The sequence below is a fragment of the Rattus rattus genome, chromosome 8 (assembly GCF_011064425.1).
Source record: "Rattus rattus isolate New Zealand chromosome 8, Rrattus_CSIRO_v1, whole genome shotgun sequence".
Classification (NCBI taxonomy): domain Eukaryota; kingdom Metazoa; phylum Chordata; class Mammalia; order Rodentia; family Muridae; genus Rattus; species Rattus rattus.
This window is the reverse complement of record NC_046161.1, coordinates 114,009,647-114,034,030: the sequence shown is the minus strand read 5'-3', so window position 1 is coordinate 114,034,030 and position 24,384 is coordinate 114,009,647. Positions and strand designations below refer to the sequence as shown.

The 24,384-nt window shown below is 43.3% G+C and overlaps 1 protein-coding gene across 2 annotated transcripts in view; it reads right to left on the bottom strand.

Moving 5' to 3' along the window:
• Window positions 1-5,450: 5,450 nt before the first annotated feature.
• The window catches only part of LOC116908010 (zinc finger protein 660), a 29,340-nt gene continuing 10,406 nt past the window's right edge, over window positions 5,451-24,384 (bottom strand). The window contains exons 1-3 of one of the 2 annotated variants that reach the window (XM_032911267.1): window positions 17,093-17,299; window positions 16,160-16,269; window positions 5,451-7,527 (exon numbers count right to left, since the gene is read on the bottom strand). In XM_032911267.1, coding sequence (XP_032767158.1) covers window positions 6,219-7,232 — 1,014 coding nt within the window. In that variant the 5' untranslated portion in view covers window positions 7,233-7,527; window positions 16,160-16,269; window positions 17,093-17,299 and the 3' untranslated portion in view covers window positions 5,451-6,218. Of the gene's footprint in view, window positions 7,528-16,159; window positions 16,270-17,092; window positions 17,300-24,384 lie in introns of those variants that run through there. The other variant, XM_032911268.1, reaches the window with a different exon arrangement.

Below are 24,384 nucleotides of genomic sequence, written 5' to 3'. Positions count from 1 at the left end.
AGATAAAAAGTACAACAGTTACCCTGGAGCAAAATCCGTGACTTCTAGAGCCCAACCAGCTCCAGGAGCAGACTCTTTCAGGGTGTAAGGTTCTATAGAGTACCTCCTTTGACAAAAGTTCCCTGCCACACAGAATGGCTTTGGTCTATATACTCAAAAGTTCTTCCACCTACTTATAGGATGATGTCATTATACAGGTGAAGGCAGGTATAGGATAGAACAAGGCCTGTCATTGGGTGAGAAGGAAGGATGGGAGGGAGAAAAGTTTTAGAGGAGGAGACTGGAGAGGAGGAAGGAGAGAAGCAGCTGAGAGAACATGGAGGTGAATATTAAGATTCCTCTCTGCACATTTACAGGTTGTTATGAATACTCTTTTTTAAATATTTTATTTATTTATTATATATGAGTACACTGTAGCTGTCTTCAGACACACCAGAAGAGGGCATCAGATCTCATTACAGATGGTTGTGACCCACCATGTGGTTGCTGGGATTAGAACTCAGGACCTCGGGAAGAGCAGTCGGTGCTCTTAACCACTGAGCCATCTCTCCAGCCCCGTTATGAGTATTCTTAAGGGATGGATGTGTACAAGGCTTTGTATGTGGGCAATTATATCTTACCAATTGGATCAGAGGTTATTGTGTTGTGTGTTCTTTCATGTGGCGATTTAAGTTCAAGAGAGTATGTGGTGACTGGAGACACTAGGCCACCATGGAATTGGGATGTATAAGTCTGGCATGGTGGCAACCTGCCTTGGGAACTAGACAGGTGGAGAGATTGTTGCCAGGCTCAGAGAGTAGCCATTGGCAGTGTGATATGGGATAGAGCAGAGCGGGTGAGAGGCTTTGCTGACTGAGATGAAGGTATCTACCAGATATCTTGGGGCACTACTGTGCTGATCTAGTGCGGGATAAAAGACAGCATTTTTTATAATTTTACAGCAACACCTATCTTACAAAAAACTACCCAACACTGACCAAGAGGCTTCCTGGATATTGCTGTAGCCGGAGCAGGTTACCTCATATGTAAGCTTGGTTTCTTAGCTTGTGACAGGGACCACAGTAGTTTGTACGGCGTTGTGAGACCGTGATGTCTGAATACTTCAAGGCTTTTGCTTTGGTTTGTCTTGTGGTACCGGGGGCACATGTCTGGTGTATGTTCTGCCACTGAGCTGTATCCTTAAACCTTTGTTCAAATTTCTGTACAGTGCCAGATGCTTGGATTTAGTGTTCCTTACCCGTAGGTCACTAGACATTGACATACATATGGGATGATCCCAATGCTCAGTTAACAAAGGGATGCTGGATTAGTTGTGTTGGACCTAAACAGTTTTCTCTAAGACATGCTCATTATGTTAACTGGAATATTTTAGTAACCTTGAATAAGATCCTGGGCTGTGGCTCTCCAGAAACACGTGATCATCAGAAACAGCACTGTTTGGATACAAAACAAAAAATTTTGTGAAACTAGTAAATACACACAAAACAGAGACTAGTTGTTATTAAACGTTTAGTTATATCTCTTGTTCATTTCTCCAGGATATGCTTCTAGAAAAAAACGGTTGCACCTAACCCTCAGTTAGGCCAGAGGGTGCAATCATCTTTCAAGTTTTAAGGTTTAACAGTTACATCACTGATTTATGAGCCTCCTCGTCGATTTAATACAGTCAGACCCTTCCAAACTGCTGATAACCGATCAGGGGAGGCAAAATTCTAAACAAAAGTTCAGTGTGTGAACACACCTAACAGAATGCATAAGTACACAAGCACAGATGGCATTCGTGAGAGGTGACCCCGAATTGCAGGTGAAGGAAAAATGTACAAAGCCCACTCAGGAAAGCATTTCAGGAAGACACTGTTTTCAAAGAAAGAGAGTGACAGCTGAGTCTTGTTGACTCATATGCTCCTGGTATCAAAGGAATGTCAGTGCTTTCTCGACTGTAAGGAGCAAGCCACCATTTTGTTAACAGGGTCAAGCCGGGTTCCTATTTCCAGGCTCAGGGACCTGCTCCTACCCTTCCCCTCCAAATATTTTCTTAATTGTCTGACAAACCGGTAGAAGAATGTAAACCTGCTGCTATTTTAACAAAGGTGTCTGAATTGTAAATGGATACATGTATAAAACCAATTGCCTGCCAAGCCCTTGTCAACTGTATGCAGCTAACCCATTCATTCCCTTGAGCTCCAGACCAAATGTCCAGGAGGATGAGCTAAGGGTCTCGAAGTCCTGGAAAAGGGCCAGTCTCCAACAGCTACTTCCTCACTTAACCCTTATTGTCAAAACACAATTGGATGAACCCCCAACAAGCTCACCTTTTTCCTATGCCCTCCTCAATTTGCAGTTTCACCCTCTATGTCCTCCACAGGGGACAAGGTTCAGATCCTGAGCTGCCTGCCTCCCCGAGTGCTCAGAAAACAAAAAGCTTCCATTTTTACGCTTCCGTTTTTGGAGTTTCCTCCGCTTCAATCCCAAACCCAACTCTGACAATTGGAGCTACATATTTTTCCCAGTTTGTTTCTTTGAGACAGGGTCTGGAACTGGCTAAGTAGACCAGGCTAGCCTCCTACTCACAGAGGTCCACTTCCTGAGAGCTTGGAGAAAGGCATCCGCTGTGACGGTCAGCACCAGTTTGTCATGTATCTGACTTTGTGGTTTTCATGGTTGGAGATATGTAATAGACCTTTTCCTTCATGACTTCTGGATCGGGACAGCCCTGGTTGTCCTGGAATTTAGACCAGGTTGGCATCAAGCTGAGATGCACCTATCTCTCTGGCCTCCCCGGTGTGGGTGCCACCACATCAGGCTTGAAGGAATAGGATTGTAATGTTATTCTAAACGAATTTCTATAGCTGATTGTTCCTTACTGTAAAGTTTTTCACTGTTATGTGTGTGCCATATGTGTGCCTGTGTGTGAAAGAGTGTGCAGGCACTCACATGCCACGGCATATGTATGGAGGTTGGAAGACGACCTTGTGGAGTCCGTTCTCTCCTTTCACCTTTGTGTGAGTTCTGGGATGAAACTCAGGAGGGTCAGGCAAGTGCCTTTACACACTGGGCCACCTGACCTGCCCCCTTGAGTTTCATACTTTGCACACAAAAACGAACCCCTCGTTTTTCTCGATTCTCACAAAAGGTCTGTGAAGCAGCAGTCACAGGTAGACTCAGAAGCTGAATGGCTCACATTGAGCGTCAGGGAATGCTGCATGGGAGGAAACTATGAATCCAAGGATTCTAAGCCCCAACATCCAAAACTTGCCATCTGACTTGGCGCCTGACACCATACTGACAAGACATTACAAGACAATGTTTCCAGTCACTAGTTGGAGATAAAGCTTTAATCTGTTAGGCTAAAAAACCCGAAAGGAGTGGCTATTGCCAGTTTGGCGAGGATGTTTTTACAGAGCACCGCATTTTTCTTGAGTTTACAGTCTTCTTACTTCAGTAATGTTAGTTCCTCTATAGAGACGATGGCTGCTTTTTTTCAAGTTATAAAACAATGACAATCGATTATCCCTAAACACAAAAACAAATCCATCTCCGGAAGCCTGGAAACTATTGCCCTAGAGACATGTCAAACGTTTAGGGTAGTTATTGTCAGCCTACAAGACGACTAGAAAGGCAGAGAAAGCTGACGTGGAGAATCAGCTTACTGAGTGCCATCTAGAATGTAGTACACGATTTAAAAACATCCTTCAGCTTTGTCTTACAGATTTCCCTTTAATCAAAGCCATATTAAATCATATCTTGGAGGCTGGAGAGATGGCTCAGCGGTTGAGAGCACTGGCTGTTCTTGTAGAGAACTGGGTTTCAATTCCCAGCAACCACACGGCAGCTCACAACTGTCTGTAACTCTAGTTTCAGGAGATCTAATACCCCCACACAGACACACATGCAAGAAAAATAGCAATATCACTAAAAAACCCAAGATAAAATGATGTTACCCATTTTCCTCTCAAGTCAGATAAGTTATATTTGTTTTTCAAGACAGGATTTCTCTGTGTAGCCCTGGCTGTCCTGGAGCCCACTGTGTAGATCACGGTGGGCTCCAACTCAGAGATCTGCCTGTCTCTGCCTCCCAAGTGCTGGGATTAAAGGCATATGGTCTGTTCTGCCACCTGCCAGGTGTGGCATCATCGCTAGCATCATCTCACTTAATCCTCACACACCCCTTTGAGGTGAACCACCTTTCCCTCATTCATCCAAAGTCGTTAAGCTGGCGCTCAGCTGGTGGATCAGGACACAGGCCTCCCATCCTAACTACATTTCACCCAATCACCTCACATAATAACAAGGTGAAGGCAAAATTCTCTACTTCCTAGTTTTTGAGTCCAGCTCATTAAGAGAAAAACTTTCTCTCCTGTCTAGACATCTGCTGAAAGGATGGAGCTCTGGTAGCCCGACATTACAGGATGGTGATTTCACTACGCAGAAAAGAAGGTGCACTGATGTTCTACTGCGTTCTCACCTAAGCAGAGAACAAAAGGCAGCGCTGGTGATCACAGAGCCTGACACTGCAGAGAACAAAAGGCAGTGCCCATGATCACAGTCTGACTCTGAGGGATCAAAGGCAGCACTGGTGATCACAGAGCCTGACACTGCAGAGAACAAAAGGCAGCGCTAGTGATCACAGTCTGACTCTGAGGGATCAAAGGCAGCACTGGTGATCACAGAGCCTGACACTGCAGAGAACAAAAGGCAGTGCCCATGATCACAGTCTGACTCTGAGGGATCAAAGGCAGCACTGGTGATCACAGAGCCTGACACTGCAGAGAACAAAAGGCAGCGCTAGTGATCACAGTCTGACTCTGAGGGATCAAAGGCAGCGCTGGTGATCACAGAGCCTGACACTGCAGAGAACAAAAGGCAGTGCCCATGATCACAGTCTGACTCTGAGGGATCAAAGGCAGCACTGGTGATCACAGAGCCTGACACTGCAGAGAACAAAAGGCAGTGCCCATGATCACAGTCTGACTCTGAGGGATCAAAGGCAGCACTGGTGATCACAGAGCCTGACACTGCAGAGAACAAAAGGCAGCGCTAGTGATCACAGTCTGACTCTGAGGGATCAAAGGCAGCACTGGTGATCACAGAGCCTGACACTGCAGAGAACAAAAGGCAGTGCCCATGATCACAGTCTGACTCTGAGGGATCAAAGGCAGCACTGGTGATCACAGAGCCTGACACTGCAGAGAACAAAAGGCAGTGCCCATGATCACAGTCTGACTCTGAGGGATCAAAGGCAGCACTGGTGATCACAGAGTCTGACACTGCAGAGAACAAAAGGCAGCACCTGTTTCAGTAGCAAGAAGTGGATTCTAAAAGAAATGGATTGGCTCCTAATTCTACTTCCACCAGTGTCGGGATTAGGGCGAATCCTGAGATTTTTTTTTTTTTTTTTTTTTTTTTCAGAGCTGGGGACCGAACCCAGGGCCTTGCGCTTGCTAGGCCAAGTGCTCTACCACTGAGCTAAATCCCAACCCCTGAATCCTGAGATTTTAAAGACTACACAATAGGTACTTTTCCTACCACTGAATAAAAACAAGTATGTACTTGCATTTAGAGTATATTTCTCGTAAATATAAAAGTAACCCTTTTATTGTAGAAAATCTAGAAGGCATAGAAAAGTATACAGAAGAAAATAGAAATCACCCTACAGTCTATCACCTAGAGATAACCATTGTTAAAATGTAGGTTTGGTTCTCCTTCTCTTTCCCCATTTTTCCTAGGCGAACATATTTTATCTGGACATTCCATCCCTTCACTTTCCATTTTACCCAGAAATTTCTCCCATGGCATACATTAAAAATTCTTTTAAAAGACAAAATAGTTTCAGACGTGTAATGATTCCTTTCATGCTGCACATGTAATAATTTACAGTTTGGGTGGTCTCTGTTTGTTTGGGTGGCTTGGTATTTTGTTTGTTTGTTTTCCCTTTCAGTTATGATGATGCTGGCATAAATATCCCTTTTGTTACACTTTAGCTACTTATTATTTTCCCTGTATGGATTTATAGAAGCAGAATTAAGTTTAATGTTACTAAAAATCTAATTTTCAGAAAAGTAGTGATTAACATTGTTGCCATTTTGTTTTCCTAACACAGAGTCTCATTTTGTAACTTTGGCTAGTGTAGAACTCACTAGGTAGACCAGGCTGGACTAAAAGTCACCAAGACCTCCCTGTCACTGCCTCCTCAATGCCAGGATTAACGGCGAATGCCATTACACCTGGCCAGTAAACAGTAAGGCTTCTTTCTCTTCGTTATGCTTTCGTTGGTGTTGGACGAGCTGCGAGCTGTAGCGATAAGCTTTCCCACACTCGCTACACTTATAGGGCTTCTCTTTAGTATGAGTTCGCAAATGGAGAATAACCTGAGATGTTTGCCTGAAGGTTTTCCCACATTCGTTACACTTGTAAGGCTTCTCTCCAGTGTGCACTCTCTGGTGATCCGTGAGGTTTCGGTTAGAGGTAAACGCTTTCCCACATTCCTTACATTTGTAAGGTTTCTCTCTGCGGTGGAGTCTCTGGTGTTCATTAAGGGCCTTCCTTAAGATGAAGGTTTTCCCACACTCAGCGCACTCGTAGGGCTTCTCCCCAGTGTGAATCCTCTGATGGTCTATAATCTTTGTATTAGAAGCACATGTCTTTCCACACTCTTTACATTTGTAAACCTTTTTCCCTCTGTGCGTTCTCTGGTGTTGAGTGAGATTTGAACTCCTGCTAAACGCCTTCCCACACTCGCTGCAGGTGTAGGGCTTCTCACCAGTATGAACTCTGTGATGAGCGATAAGTCCTGAGCTCCGGCTGAAGGCTTTCCCACACTCTTTACATTCGTATGTCTTTTCCCCGCTGTGGACTTCCTGGTGCCCGATGAGGTGTGACTTACCGCTGAATGACTTCCCACAGTCACGACACTTGTACGGCTTAAGTCCAGTGTGGATTCGTCGATGAACCACGAGGTTGGAGCTGTGACTAAAGGCTTTCCCGCACACTGTACACTTGTAAGGCTTCTCTCCTGTATGGATTCGCTCGTGCACAGTGAGGTTGGCACTCTGACTGAAGGCTTTTCCACACTCAGGACACACATACTGTCTCCTTCCACCATGACCTCTCTTCTCCGTTGCAGAGGCACAGAACTGATGGCCACTGTTTTCACCCTCTTGGTCACTTCCTTCATCGGGTGACTTGCTATCCTCTAATGTCTTATGTTTGAACTTTCCCATCTTTCTCCGCATCCTCTCCAGCTGGGGGCATACCAGTGGCCTTCCTCCTCTTATCTTTTCCTGTTAAATCTTTTACGTCCTCTGCAACACTTATGTGGAATTCTCTTGGGGGTCAAACAGGATTCTGATGTTCAGGACTGGTGCTTTAGAATGAATACCCCCTCAGTCTACTTCACCACCTGACAGGAGAAAGAGAAGGTGTATAGGCCCCACTTGTTCTGTAATACGGTGAGAATTATTCAAGGAAGACAAGCTGGAGTAGGTCACAGAGTCTCACGTAGAGGGGTGACTGTCCAAAAGCAGAGAGCTGTTCAAAATAATGAGAAGAGTGAGGTTAGATAAAAGGCAATAGAAGTTAAAGACAAAGAGAAGAGCCCAGTATGTCCAGTCTTAGAACAAGCAACGGACAGTATAAAATCCACTCTGTCCTCTTCTTGTTCAACTCTCTACAATGGGAGCAAAACAACTGAAAGGCAGGATCAGGTATACTCCTGTACTGAGAAAAAGTATGCCCAAAGTTCCTTGGTTCAGGTAGCTGAAATGCCTAATGTTCAGACTGGTCTGGCTTTTACTTCTTGCCGGACTATTTCCTTAAGCAACAGTGATGTCATGGACATCAGAACGACAGAATCACAACTGCTTTAGGGTGCAGCTAATGTTTTATGTTTTTCTCCAGGCCCTGGCCCATACCTCTGCATGCAAGCTGTCTGGTGGCTGTCCACACCATCCTCCTAATACTGACGTGAGTCCAGCACGGCAAAGCTTTCAGGGCTTACCTAAAGCTAAAGCCAGCTTTCTGTGCAGGTTTTAGGTGTGTGTTTCGCAGTTCAAGGGTCAAGTTGAGGGACAAGGGATAAGAGTAACACAGGACCTCTGTCAGGACCATGCACGGTGTAACAGTAATGTGGGCAGAGAGAGTAGGGGACAGCACCATCGAGAGGGGCTCAGACATCAAACCACGTATCAGAAATAAACAGGGATTTCCTGATCCACTGGATACAAACCTCTGCAGCCCTCAAACCTGGAGGTGCTAAGGTGTAAAAAAGCACATTGGAGACACGGCTGGAACCTGAAGGGTCCAGATAAACAGTTCTCTGCACCCAAATCCTGTGGGAGGGAGAGCTAAACCTTCAGAGAGGCAGACACGCCTGGGAAGCCAGAAGAGACTGCACTCTGCCCACATTTCTGACTCCAGAGGAAAACACCAAGCACCATCAGGGACCCTGGTGCACGGGGACTCCCGGAAAAGGCGGCGCAGGTCCTCCTGGTTGCTGCCCCCTCGGAGAGCTCATAAGGAACACCCCACGTGCAAACTTGAGCCTCGGGACCGCAGGTAAGACCAACTTTTCTGCTCCAAGTGACCTGCCTGGTGAACTCAGGACACAGGCCCACAGGAACAGCTGAAGACCTGTAGACAGGAGAAACTACACGCCCGAAAGCAGAACACTCTGCTCCCATAACTGGCTGAAGGAAAACAGGAAAACGGTTCTACAGCACTCCTGACACACAGGCCTATAGGATGGTCTAGCCACTGTCAGAAATAGCAGAACAAAGTAACACCAGAGACAACCTAATGTCGACAGGCAAGCACAGGAACCCAAGCAACAGAAACCAAGACTACATGGCATCGTCGGAGCCCAATTCTCCCACCAAAGCAAACACTGAATATCCAGAAAAGCAAGATCTAGATTTAAAATCATATTTGATCATGATGCTGGAGGACTTCAAGAAAGACACGAAGAACTCCCTTACAGAAACACAGGAAAACATAAATAAACAAGTATAAGCCTACAGAGAGGAATCACAAAAATCCCTGAAAGAATTCCAGGAAAACATAATCAAACAGGAGAAGGAATTAAAAATGGAAATAGAAGCAATGAAGAAAGAACACAGGGAAACAACCCTGGATATAGAAAACCAAAGGAAGAGACAAGGAGCCGTAGATACAAGCATCACCAAGAGAATACAAGAGATAGAAGAGAGAATCTCAGGAGCAGAAGATTCCATAGAAATCATCGACACAACGGTCAAAGATAATGTAAAATGCTAAAAGCTCCTAGCCCAAAACATACAGGAAACTCAGGACACAATGAGAAGATCAAACCTAAGGATAATAGGTATAGAAAGAGTGAAGACTCCCAGCTCAAAGGACCAGTAAATATCTTCAACAAAATCATAGAAGAAAACTTCCTAACCTAAAAGAAAGAGATGCCCATAAACATACAAGAAGCCTACAGAACTCCAAATAGATTGGACCAGAAATGAAACTCCTCCCATCACATAATAGTCAAAACACCAAATGCACAAAATAAAGAAAGAATATTAAAAGCAATAAGTGAAAAAGGTCAAGTAACATATAAAGGCAGACCTATCAGAATCACACCAGACTTCTCACCAGAGACTATGAAAGCCAGAAGATCCTGGACAGATGTCATATAGACCCTTAGAGAACACAAATGCCAGCCCAGGTTACTGTATCCTGCAAAACTCTCAATTAACATAGATGGAGAAACCAAGATATTCCATGACAAAACCAAATTTACACAATATCTTTCTATAAATCCAGCCCTACAAAGGATAAAAAGTGGTGAAGCCCAACATAAGGAGGCAAGCTACACCCTAGAAAAAGTGAGAAACTAATCATCTTGGCAACAAAACAAAGAGAAGAAAAGCACACAAACATAACCTCACATCCAAATATGAATATAACAGGAAGCAATAATCACTATTCCTTAATATCTCTCAACATCAATGGCCTCAACTCCCCAATAAAAAGACATAGATTAACAAACTGGATACGCAACGAGGACCCTGCATTCTGCTGCCTACAGGAAACACACCTCAGAGACAAAGACAGACACTACCTCAGAGTGAAAGGCTGGAAAACAACTTTCCAAGCAAATGGTCGGAAGAAGCAAGCTGGAGTAGCCATTCTAATATCGAATAAAATCAATTTTCAACTAAAAGTCATCAAAAAAGATAAGGAAGGACACTTCATATTCATCAAACGAAAAATCCACCAAGATGAACTCTCAATCCTAAATATCTATGCTCCAAATACAAGGACACCTACATACATAAAAGAAACCTTACTAAAGCTCAAAATACACATTGCACCTCACACAATAATAGTGGGAGATTTCAACACCCCACTCTCATCAATGGACAGGTCATGGAAACAGAAATTGAACAGAGACGTAGACTAACTAAGAAAAGTCATGAACCAAATGGACTTAACAGATATTTATAGAACATTCTATCCTAAAGCAAAAGGATACACATTCTTCTCAGCACCTCAAGGTACTTTCTCCAAAATTGACCATATAATTGGTCAAAAACAGGCCTCAACAGATACAGAAAGATAGAAATAATCCCATGCGTCCTATCAGACCACCACGGGCTAAAGCTGGTCTTCAATAGCAATAAGGGAAAAACGCCCACATATACATGGAAGTTGAACAATGCTCTACTCAACAATAACCTGGTCAAGGAAGAAATAAAGAAAAAATTAAAGACTTCTTATAATTTAATGAAAATGAAGGTACAACATACCCAAACTTATGGGACACAATGAAAGCTGCACTAAGAGGAAAACTCATAGCTTTGAGTGCCTGCAGAAAGAAACAGGAGAGGGCATATATCAGCAGCTTGACAGCACACCTAAAAGCTCTAGAACAAAAAGAAGCAAATACACCCAGGAGGAGTAGAAGGGAGGAAATAATCAAACTCAGAGCTGAAATCAACCAAGTAGAAACAAAAAGGACCATACAAAGAATCAACAGAACCAAAAGTTGGTTCTTTGAGAAAATCAACAAGATAGATAAACCCTTAGCCAGACTAACGAGAGGACACAGAGAGTGTGTCCAAATTAACAAAATCAGAAATGAAAAGGGAGACATAACTACAGAATCAGAGGAAATTCAAAAAATCATCAGATCCTACTACAAAAGCCTATATTCAACAAAACTTGAAAATCTGCAGGAAATGGACAATTTCCTGGACAGATACCAGGTACTGAAGTTAAATCAGGAACAGATAAACCGTTTAAACAACCCCATAACTCCCAAGGAAATAGAAGCAGTCATTAAAGGTCTCCCAACCAAAAAGAGCCCAGGTCCAGACGGGTTTAGTGCAGAATTCTATCAGACCTTCATAGAAGACCTAATACCAATACTATCCAAACTATTCCACAAAATTGAAACAGATGGAGCACTACCGAATTCCTTCTATGAAGCCACAATTACTCTTATACCTAAACCACACAAAGACCCAACAAAGAAAGAGAACTTCAGATCAATTTCCCTTATGAACATCGAAGCAAAAATACTCAATAAAATTCTGGCAAACCGAATCCAAGAGCATATCAAAACAATCCTCCAGCATGATCAAGTAGGCTTCATCCCAGGCATGCAGGGAAGGTTTAATATATGTAAAACCATCAACGTAATCCATTATATAAACAAACTGAAAGAACAAAACCACATGATCATTTCATAAGATGCTGAAAAAGCATTTGACAAAATTCAACACCCCTTCAGGATAAAAGTCCTGGAAAGAATAGGAATTGAAGGCCCATACCTAAACATAGTAAAAGCCATGTACAGCAAACCAGTAGCTAACATTAAACTAAATGGAGAGAACCTTGAAGCAATCCCACTAAAATCAGGGACTAGACAAGGCTGCCCACTCTCTCCCTACTTATTCAATATAGTTCTTGAAGTCCTAGCCAGAGCAATCAGACAACAAAAGGAGATCAAGGGGATACAGATTGGAAAAGAAGAAGTCAAAATATCACTATTTGCAGATGATATGATAGTATATTTAAGTGATCCCAAAAGTTCCACCAAAGAACTAAAACCTGATAAACAACTTCAGCAAAGTGGCTGGGTATAAAATTAACTCAAATAAATCAGTAGCCTTCCTCTACACAAAAGAGAAACAAGCCGAGAAAGAAATTAGGGAAACGACACCCTTCATAATAGTCCCAAATAATATAAAATACCTCGGTGTGACTTTAACCAAGGTAGTGAAAGATCTGTATGATAAGAACTTCAAGCCTCTGAAGAAAGAAATTGAAGAAGACCTCAGAAGATGGAAAGATCTCCCATGCTCATGGATTGGCAGGATTAATATAGTAAAATGGCCATTTTACCAAAAGTTTATCTACAGATTCAATGCAATCCCCATCAAAATACCAATCCAATTCTTCAAAGAGTTAGACAGAACAATTTGCAAATTCATCTGAATAACAAAAACCCAGGATAGCTAAAACTATCCTCAACAATAAAAGGACTTTGGGGAATCATTATCCCTGAACTCAAGCAGTATTACAGAGAAATAGTGATAAAAACTGCATGGTATTGGTACAGAGACAGACAGATAGACCAATGGAACAGAATTGAAGACCCAGAAATGAACCCACACACCTATGGTCACTTGATTTTTGACAAAGGAGCCAAAACCATCCAATGGAAAAAAGATAGCATTTTCAGCAAATGGTGCTGGTTCAACTGGAGGTCAACATGTGGAAGAATGCAGATCGATCCATGCTTATCACCCTGTACAAAGTTTAAGTCCAAGTGGATCAAGGACCTCCACATCAAACCAGATACACTCAAACTAATAGAACAAAAAGTGGGGAAGCATCTGGAACACATGGGCACTGGAGAAAATTTCCTGAACAAAACACCAATGGCTTTTGCTCTAAGATCAAGAATCAACAAATGGGATCTCATAAAACTGCAAAGCTTCTGTAAGGCAAAGGACACTGTTGTTAGGACAACACGGCAACCAACAGATTGGGAAAAGACGTTTACCAATCCTACAACAGATAGAGGGCTTATATCCAAAATATACAAAGAACTCAGGGAGTTAGACCGCAGGGAGACAAATAACCCTATTAAAAAATGGGGTTCAGAGCTAAACAAAGAATTCACTGCTGCGGAATGCCGAGTGGCTGAGAAACACCTAAAGAAATGTTCAACATCTTTAGTCATAAGGGAAATGCAAATCAATACAACCCCGAGATTTCACCTCACACCAGTGAGAATGGCTAAGACCAAAAACTCAGGTAACAGCAGATGCTGTCGAGGATGTGGAGAAAGAGGAACACTCCTCCATTGTTGGTGGGATTGCAGATTGGTACAACCATTCTGGAAATCAGTCTGGAGGTTCCTCAGAAAATTGGACATTGAACTACCTGAGGACCCAGCTATACCTCTCTTGGGCATATACCCAAAAGATGCCCCAACATATAACAAAGACACGTGCTCCACTATGTTCATAGCAGCCTTATTTATAATAGCCAGAAGCTGGAAAGAACCCAGATGCCCTTCAACAGAGGAATGGATACAGAAAATGTGGTACATCTACACAATGGAATATTACTCAGCTATCAAAAACAATGACTTTATGAAATTCATAGGCAAATGGATGGAACTGGAAAATATCATCCTGAGTGAAGTAACCCAATCACAGAAAAGTACACATGGTATGCACTCATTGATAAGTGGCTATTATCCCAAATGCTTGAATTACCCTAGATGCACAGAACACATGAAACTCAAGAAGGATGACCAAAATGCAAATGCTTCACTCCTTCTTTAAAAGGGGAACAAGAATACCCTTGGCAGGGAATAGGGAGGCAAAGATTAAAACAGAGGCAGAAGGAACACCCATTCAGAGCCTGCCCCACATGTGGCCCATACATATACAGCCACCCAATTAGACAAGATGGATGAAGCAAAGAAGTGCAGGCCGACAGGAACCAGATATAGATCTCTCCTGAGAGACACAGTCAGAATACAGCAAATACATAGGCGAATGCCAGCAGCAAACCACTGAACTGAGAATAGGACCCCCGTTGAAGGAATCAGAGAAAGAACTGGAAGAGCTTGAAGGGGCTCGAGACCCCATATGAACAACAATGCCAACCAATCAGAGCTTCCAGGGACTAAGCCACTACCCAAAGACTATACATGGACTGACCCTGGTTTCCAACCTCATAGGTAGCAATGAATAGCCTAGTAAGAGCACCAGTGGAAGGGGAAGCCCTGGGTCCTGCTAAGACTGAACCCCCAGTGAACGTGATTGTTGGGGGGAGGGCAGTAATGCGGGGAGGATGGGGAGGAGAACCCCCATATTAGAAGGGGAGGGGGAGGGTTTAGGGGGATGTTTGCCCGGAAACCGGGAAAGGGAATAACAATCAAAATGTACATAAGAAATACTCAAGTTAATAAAGAAAAAAGGGGGAAAAAAAGGGGAAAAAAAAGCACATTGATGGACAGGTGACTGCATCACACTAATGCACATGTCCTCACACTGTGCTTCCTTCAGACTATGAACATACCATTGAATAACATACAGAAGATATAACCCTGCACCCTACGTCCTTACCCCGATTCAATAAACATTGTACTGCCTCAAAAAAGAAAGCTAAAACTAAAAATTCTGTGTATTCACAGTGTGTTCTCTGATAGTTAAGTGAGGCTAGTGTAACCACTTAATTGTGTACGTAGTGAAAGGAATTTAAGTACACAACATGATGTTATAACTATGACCAGCAAATTTCCTGAACTTATTCTTCTGTCAAAGTAAAATTTGCTATCCTCTCACTAATATCTCTCTAACAGTTAATAAATCGTTGTGATGAGGCTTACGGTGTTTCTATAGAAATCATATCTGATGGAGAAGGGTTACTCTGCGACTGGAGGGATGGCTCAGTGATTTCTTCCTGCTGTTCTTACAGAGGACCTGGGTTCCGTTCCCAGCACCCACAGGGCAGATCACAACCATCTGTGACTCTAGTTCTATGGACTCAGACACCCTCTTTGGCCTTCATGGGCACCAGGCACGCACATGATGCACAGATGTTCATGGAGGTAAAAACCCATAAGCAATATATATATATATTTGCAGCTCTGGTTTCCTGTCAATAGGGCTGGCTTTGCACTAACAGAGATCTGCCTGCCTCTGCCTCCCAAGTGCTATTATTAAAGGCATGTGCCACCAAGCCAGGCTGCAATAATTTTCTTTAAAAAGACTCCATATTCTAAACAAATATGACAATGTATTTGTAGACCTAGCAACCATATCTCAGTATAAACGGTCCAAGAGTCGACATTTACTAGGAAAGTGACCGGTCACATTTTTCAGGGACTGTCAGAATGTTGGAAGCTAGAACAGACATACCAGCAGACTAGGCGTTTTGGTTTTTTTTTTTTTTTTTTTCTCTCTTTTTTTTTTTTTTTTTTTTTTTTTTGGAGCTGGGGACTGAACCTAGGGCCTTGCGCTTACTAGGCAAGCGCTCTACCACTGAGCTAAATCCCAACCCCGAGTTTTTGGTTTTATTTTTTAGACAAGGTCTCACTAGGGAGCCCAGGCTGATCTGGAACGCACAGCAATCTCGAGTTCTGGAAACTGCCCCCACTATTTCATGTGATGATCCAGCTCCAAGTCTTCTATTCAATGGACAGATAGAGAGACTGAACCTTATGGGATTCAAATTTAAGTCTCATGACTCCCCAGTCTAATTATGTCATTCTTTCCCATCACCCCAACTTCTCTCCTCAAGGTCCAGAGGTTCCCTCTTCTCATCTCTGTGTTTTCTATTACCTGATAATATCCTCAAGAAATTTTCCTTTTCTGCCAGACATAGTGGTAGAAGTACATAATCTTGGAAGGTGGAGACAGGAGGATCAGGAGTTCAAGGCCAGCCTTTGACTACATAGCAGTTTTGAGGGTGGCCTAGGGTACTGAGGTCTTATCTCAAGAAAGGGAGGGAGAAGGGAGATGGGGCAGGGGAACTGCAGGGAGGAGAAAGGAAAGAATCCTTTTCATTCCTGACCCAATTTCCTTTAGTATGCAAGATTCCGGCCTCCAGACTAACTTCACAGGCAGACTGGATGTCTGCTCACTCAGGAGAAAGGAGAACAACTCACCCTCATTCTCAGGCACAGCAAATGCTTTGCTCAGAAGGATCTGTCCAACAGACTTCTCCTGATCACCTCCTTGGGTTCAGTGCAGACATTCCTAATGGGCGCTTGAGTCGCTGTAAACAGATTAAAGGAGAGATTTACACTCAGGGCAGTGTCCCATCTTCTGTTATCGTCCTGACCTGCAGAACTGTGAATCATCCTCGTCATTTTAATGATGAAGATACGCGGTTCCCAGAGAGGGGATGAGTTGCTCTAGAACACGTTACGAGCAGCAAGCCTTGGGTCTGAAAGAAATCCTCATTCTAACACTGCAAGCCCATTCCTATTCACCACTTCTGTAGCTATCTAAGACACTCCATCTTTTTTTTCTTGCAAAATACACTTCAAATGAGAATTCCCCTGAAGTCCTGCTTTTGCACTGGATGAAGAAGAACAAGTAACTCGGCTGTTAAAGTATCTTTAAGAAGACTAGGATAGAGGCCTGGAGAGTGCCTGGATAGTGGCTCAGTGGTTAAAAGTTTATACTATTCTTCCAGAAGACCCAAGTTCAAGTGACCCAGCACCCATGTCAAGTGAATTCCAACCCTCTTCTAGTCTCTACTTCTAGACTTACATGCATATGTCAGCTGAGCAAGCCTGAAATTCTTCAAAGTTGTCCTCTAAGTCGGCCAGAGTTACATAGTGAGACCCTATGTCAAATTACAACAATAGTAGTAACAACAGTAACAAGATCAATAACTATTAAACATGAGGCCTTTAATAGATGCTAATTGTTTTCCTGATAACTGATTTCTTAAAAATGTTCGGCCTCAGAATATGCTGTTTACCCTTTCAATGAGGAGGGTCGATCTATAAGCTTTTTCCATATCTTCTCTTTCAGCGATGGGTAGTGTTGGTTGAGGGCATAAATGAGTAACTATTCCTGGGTAAGCCTACCCCCTCCTCCAGACCCCAGCGTCTTCGCTGGCGACACAGCTGGGCTTGGACACAGCTCTGCGGTTGGGTCGTCCAGGGAGAGCCTGGTCCCCGACGCCTTGGCAGGTCCTGATAATCCTCCACACTCACAGGCGATGCTGGACAAAGGCAGGCACCCCGAGATCAGGGCGGCACCACCCGCGGGAGCTCTTGGCTCCCAGAGCGCTACTGCTGCGTGTCCCTCACTGAACCACCAGTCCCCAGAACAAAGCCAGCAAGTGACCCGTGCCTGCGGCCCTTCTAGGCACCAGGAGGTCTCTGCATCTCTGTACCCCGGCCTGAGTCGTCCAACCGACCCGCCCCTCAGTCCCTCAGGCCCTTCTAGGCAGCCGGAGGTCTCCTCATCTCTGTGCCCCAGAGCTGAACTGTTCAGGTACCTTAGAAGCTCTGAAGATCTGCAGATGCCCTGGCCCCCAGACATCACTATGATTAGAGGGGTGAGCAAACTTGGAGAGTTCAGCCAAGGCCTCAGGTAGCATTGGAGTAGAAACCAATTACCTGGTCAGCCAGGCCTCTTCCTGATACTGAGGCTCCCAGAGACGACCCCTGCTTCACGATCAGAATCAGCTATTTATTGAAACAGGTGGAAAACGGTGGGTTAAAATACATAATGGTGGGTTAATTTGGTGTCACTGTTCTAAGAACTGCACACGCAGTGGTTAAAAAAAAAAAAAAATGAGGCTCCCTGCCTTGTAGGCCGAATTACATAAATGGAGGTGAAAAATACCCGCAGCTACTAGGTAGGGAATCAAAAGAGAGGGAGAGGCGGTAGACGGTTTGCATAGACCGAGCATATTCAGAAAATGGTGGAAATATGTAGAAATCTGGGAAAAGTGTGTCCCTGATGGAACATTAGGAGCAAAACTCTTGGGTCAGGAATAATGTGAGACAGGTAAGGATATTGCAGGCCGCGGTGAGGGCTTTGGATCTCTCTGGATGCTGCAGGAAGCAAGCTGCTAGTAGAGTGGAACCAAGGAGAGACACAAGCTCTCTTTTGTTGTTGTTGTTGTTGTTGTTAGTTTTGGGTTTTGTCACACATTCCAATATTTGTTGCCTATGAGGTATGAAATGAGCCAAGAAACCTGTTCCTGTAACTTCTGTGGATTCTCTACTCTGTGTTTGGACATTTTCTAAAATGACCTTGTATGAAAACTTAACCATTGGTCTTAGCCTTTTAAAGTTAGTAGTGCTTGCTGCCCTTTGGAGAACAGGCTGAGAGACAGAAAGAACAAACACAGATGTATTAAGAAGGTATTGCATTTTGTGCAATGGGAAACGGTGCCTTCAACTAGAAAGGAAGTAGCTGGTAAAAATGGGGGCTATGCATATTCTGAAGGTTATTACTAATGAATTATATGTTAGTCACTATTGTTCAAATCTGGAATGTCTCTCAGAGGCTCATGTGTTAAAAACTTATTGCATCTTTTTTTCTTTTTGTGTCAGCTGTGTTGTGTAATTTTTCCAGGGGATATGTAAACAATTTCTATTTCCTCCAGATAGGTCATTACCAACAGACCAAAGCATTGTAGGAACATAGATGAGAGATTCCTTATAAGAACACGGACGAGTCAGGAGCAGCTGCATCACTGGAAACCACACATGCCTGGGCGAGTATTCCCAAATATCCAAATATTGCTCCAGTAGAGTTCTGCACAACTTACATCTTGACTGGTCAGAGAGTCTCTTTTCTCCTGTTTCATATTGTTTTGTTTGTTGAGATGCAGTTTTTTTTGTGTGTGTGTGTGTGGTCCTGACTGTCCTGGAACTCACTCCGTAGACCAGGCTGGCCTCGAACTCAGAGATCCACCTGCCTCTGCCTCTCAAGTGCTAGGATTACACGCAGGCACCACCAGTGCCCGGCTTATATTCTTACTACTTTTATAAATTTAGGGAGGGGTCTTATGAATTTTCTAGGTTTCAGGATCTTCCTGAGCCTTGTAAGATAAAAAATGGTGTGTGTGTGTGTGTGTGTGTTTGGGTGTGCGTGTGTGTGTACACATACATGTTTGTGCCCACAGAGTCCCAGATCTCTGGAACTGGAGTTACAGATCCTCTCAACATGGGTACTAGGAACCTAACTTGGGTTCCCTGTAAGGACTTGTAACTGCTAACTACCTTTCTAACAATACCTTGTAAGTTGTGTTTACTTCCTGAACCTTATGAGTTTTACTTCCCTAGTGTTAGTAGCATCTCTACTTCCTCTAGGTGGAAATGCTATTAATTCAAGGGAAGTAGCTACACAGCTTGTGGACACCCATTGTGTGGCTCTCTCATAAGAAATTGTTTTGCCCATTGTTAAGACAACCTAATGGTGACTGGAAAAGTTTCACTATGGCTTCTTACTGACATCACAATATGCTCTGAGTTTTTCTAAGGCTTCCTGCCAAAGGCATGCTATTACTGCAATAGTTCTGGCATCCTCTGCTCTAGAGGACAGCGTGCGCACACCCTTGAGGAATGTAGCATTTTCCATTTCTAAGCATGCAGGTGGAATTAGTGCATCCAGTCTTGTGGCTGGACACATAGAAATGTGTCCCATACCCTTCAGCTATGGCTACCACCCTTTACCTAGCCTACGATAAATACATTTTTCCTGGGGTTATTTTGTCTGCTTACTTGCTTTTTGCTCAATCCTTGAGTGACTGCCAGTCCTTAGAAAAACTGAATCCATCATCCTTATGGTACAAGTTGGGAAGCTGAACACCCAACAGTGCATTATCTATACAGAAGACAATGAAACTAGAGGAATCCGGGGGAGAACTTTATTGGCTGTCATTGTGTGATGCTGGCTATACACTCATTCCTAAAATGTTTCTTAAGTGCGTGGAATTGGTTAACAAGGAGGGAAACATTGTAGTTTTCGTCAACTAGCAATTCCAATCAGCTAGTTTTTCAGGAATACCTACTACCAAGGAAAAGGAATGGACCATCAGACATTTATCTTCTACTGTGTTTTGGAGCAAAACATTTGTATGCCTTAAACGGTAATCTGCCCCTCACTCTGCAGGGTATCCTGTACAGTATTCTGTACAGTAGCTCAATGCATCTATCAGTGGGAGGACAGGTTTGGTTCAGTGAAGAATAAAAGGGCAAGGCCTCTTCATGAGCTAGCTTCATGAGTACCTAATACCTAGGATCAAAAGGTGGCTTAGCAGTCACGAGCATTGGCTGGTCTTCTAGAAGACTTGGGTTCAATCCCAAGCACCCACATGGTGTCGCATAACCATCTCCTGTTCTAAGAGATATGGTGCCCTCTTCTGGCCCCTGCAGGCACCAAACACACAGGACGTGCACAGACATGCATGTAGGCAAAACATCTATACAAATGTTATAACTGATGACTTTCCTTACTAGCTGCAGAATATAGTTGTGGTGTGTGTTATCTTGTGTGTCAAAGCAAATGGTTCAGGGCATACCTCTTAGCCCCTTTATGATCGTGTTTGATCACCAGAACTATTTCCTGTTTGAAGCAAAGGGTTCAGTGTATACTCCCTTGCCCCTTTGCTGTCATGTTTGGCTATCAGAACTATTTTCCATGTTTGAATTCTGATTTAAAGTAAGTTGGACCTCCTCTAGGGTCTATGACCTCTCCAGCCACGAGTAGTCAGGTGGTTTGACAGTACCAAGCATGAGCTCACACATACTGAGACGCCCTAAAGGCCATTAGACAGCAGTTAGCTACCGACTGCCCAATAAAAGTACCACTGTGCTCCACTGGGACATTGTCGGAGCCCACGTTGGCATGGTAACAGCTGGGTTGGAGTGTTGGTTGCTCGTCTCCCTAGGCAGCTTGCACTACACCTTCAAATCCTATGAAAGCTAAGCTCTCAGAGGAGGCGGCTTCTGGTCAGTTCCAGTTCAATTTCTCTCCAAATTTTGTGTTCCACATGTGTGGTCTTCAGTAATAGGGTCTTAACTTCAGGTTCTGGCAAGCAACCAAGGACAACGGGTATAGCCATACTCTTTAGGGAGTTTATTTAGACCCCCATAACCAACAGCTCAAAGGGATATTTTCCCTGCCTATGAGGTTGTTGTTAGTTTTTGGCTCTTGTCGGGAATTTTATCATCCTGTAAGGTGTTACTGCATCTGAATTTTATATGTGCGTATGTCTACGTGAGTGCATGTATAAACTAATGTTTCCTGTTGCTTTTTCAAATGTGCCTGGCGTTATTTCCCTATCTTTATTTGCTTATGGTTTATATTTTAAAATAACTTGCCTTTTAAAAATTAAAGTAAGTTGGAGACTGTGGTAGATGAGAATGTCCGTAGACTCATGTATGTGAATACTTTATCCTCAGTTGTTGCTGTTTGAAAAAGTTGTGGACCCTTTAGGAGGCGAAGCCTTGTTTTAGACATCCCATTTCATGTTCTCTCTGTTGTGTGAGTGTAAGATGTGACCATCCAGCTCCTTGCTGTAGCCAAAGTGCCCCACCCCCTCCTGTTTTTTTGAGACAGGATTTGTATAGCTCTGGCTATCCTGGAACTAGGTTTCTGTAGATCTGGCTAGCATCCAACTCAGAGATCCACCTCCCTCTGCCTCCTGAGTGCTGGGGTTAAAGCTATGCACCACCACTGCCTAGCTGCCTGCCTCTATTCATGTCTTCCCCGTTATGATAGACTGTATCTCTTTTGAACTGTAAACCAGAATAAACCATTTTCTCCTCTCAGTTGCTTTTGGTCATGGTATTTTATCACAGCAACAGAAAAGCAACAAATAAAGGAGCTACCATGATGGCTCGGTGGATGCTTTTGGAGCAAGCCTGGTGACTTCAGTCCGATCTCTGGAACTCCCATAAAGGTGGAAGGAGAGAACCAACTCCTCAAAGTTGTTATCTGGTCTCCAGATACAAGCTGTGACACACACACACACACACACACACACACACACACACACACACACACACACAAAAGGGGGAGGTAGACTTTTAAAAACTTTATTGATTCTTTTTGAGTTTCACATTATGCACTCCAGTCCCATTCATTTCTGTCCCCATGTTCACCCTTCACCCTTGCAGCCTCCCCTGACCCAAAATAAAAAAAATGAACAACAAAGCCTAGAAAATATTTCATTCTAGAAGCTGTGGTCTGTCACAGTGTGTCCCACAGTATGTCCCTGTGTGAGTGGGTAGTTTCTAAAAATTAAGTAAGTGAAATGGCTCAGCAGGTGAAGGCACTTGTTGCCAAGCCTGATAACCCAACTTCAGACTTTTATCTGAGGGATCTACTTGGTTGAGAGAACCAACTCCCACAAGCTGTCCTGTAATCTCCATGGGTACAAGCACATGAATGTAAAATATAACTTAAAAAAAAGACACCTAAGTAAAGTCATACCTAACTTCACACCTCCTTTGAAGACAGTGATTCAACATGGTTGGTCTGGAACTTGCTATGAAGTCTAAGTTGACCTTGAATTCACAAAGATCTGTCTCTGCTTCCCAAATGCTAGGATCATAGGCATGTGCTACCATATCGAGATTAAGACTGCTTTTCTACATCACAGATACCTTGAGGGGCCAATAACTGTATATTAGAATAGAAAATTTCCCCACACTTTCTTTCAGATTATTTCCTGAAAATGTGTGTATGCGAGGTCTGGGGAGATGGCTCAGTAGGCAAAGTGTTTGCCACCTGGCACGAGGACCTGAATGCACATCTCCAGAATACACACAGAATTCATGGCGGCGTATGCCCATAGCCCCAGGGCAGCCATGACGTCAACAAGCCTTTTGGTAAATTCTGACTGTGGTCTCAATCTGCTCACTGAAGAGCCAGGATGTGTTTAGCAAGTCAGTGTACAGCACAATGCACATCTAAGAGGGTCACGAGTGCACAACTGAATAGATACAAATATGTGCTCTGTCTCTGTTACACACACACACACACACACACACACACACACACACACACACACACAAATTAGCCTTTTAAGGACAATAAACCAATAGAGTGGATATAGACAACATTAATGGGTTTTAGGGTATGTGACACTGCAGATGCACCTCTCACCTTAAAAGCTTGGGGGAGAGGGGAGTATGTCCCTAATTTAAGGATTATTTGGGCAAAGATTTAAAACCTATTTAGTAATCAGTACAACTACCTATGTATGAAAAATATATACCCACAATGAGCCTACAAGCTAGTGTTAAAGTGTACAAATACTTACAAGGGAATTTAACAGTTGTACCAAAGCATTGAAATTAGATCAACAGAGGTTTAAAAGAAAAGCATGTAAAGAAAAAAGTCCTGGGGCTGGAGAAATGGCTCAGTGGTTAAGAATATGTACTGTTATTACAGAGGACCCAAGTTCAGTTCCCAGCACCCATGTCAGGTACCTCACAATCCACAGCTCTAGGGGATCCAATGCCCTCTCCTGTCCTCTAGAACCAGTGCACTCACAGGTACAGACATTATAAATATATTCCATTTAAAAATAAACAAAACATTAAAAGTCCTTAAACCGGACAGATCTTCAAGGCTATGAAGAAACACTAACAAAGGGAATTTTTTTTCTGGGGAGGGGGATTTAAGTGATAAGCTCTAAACTGGACTAACTTTAAAAAACAAATGTGAAGGCTGGAGAGATGGCTCGGTAGTTCAGCCAGAGGACTCTGGTTGATCCCCACTGTCACACGGTGGCTGACAGCTCTAAGTCCGGTTCCAGGGGCTCTGATGACCTCTTCTGTAGATGCCAGGCACCTAAGTGGTATTCACCCACACATATAGAAAGTATGAAGGGGCAAAGTAAGTGCAGAGAGCTATTGGCAAGAAGTAAGAGTGATGAGAGTCTTACAGTAAGTCTTTAAATAAAGGATGAAATGCAGAGGTTAGAATGAAGTGGAGGAGGTATTATCGCTGTGCCTGAAAATCGCAAATTGTGGAAAGCAAAATTTAAAAATGAAACATGTTTTAATATAGTTTAAAAAAAAAGCTAGAAGTAAATAAAAATATGTGATAATATGTGGTTTTTACTTTTCCAGTAGTAAGGAAGGAAGGACTTTACTAAGTTATTATTATTCTCCTGCCTTAGTGACCAAATAGAAAGCACTCTTTTGAAAGAGAGTAAAATAAATATCTTTTTTTTTTTTTTTTTTTTGGCTTTTCAAGATAAGGTTTCTCTGCATCTGCCTCTCAAGTGCTGGGAAGAAAGACATGCACCACCACTGCCTGGCTTCCTTTGTCTAAACAAACCAAGTCAGAATTCTTTATTCTCTGTCTCAGGAAACCATGCCTTAGGATACTGTCTGAAGCAGAC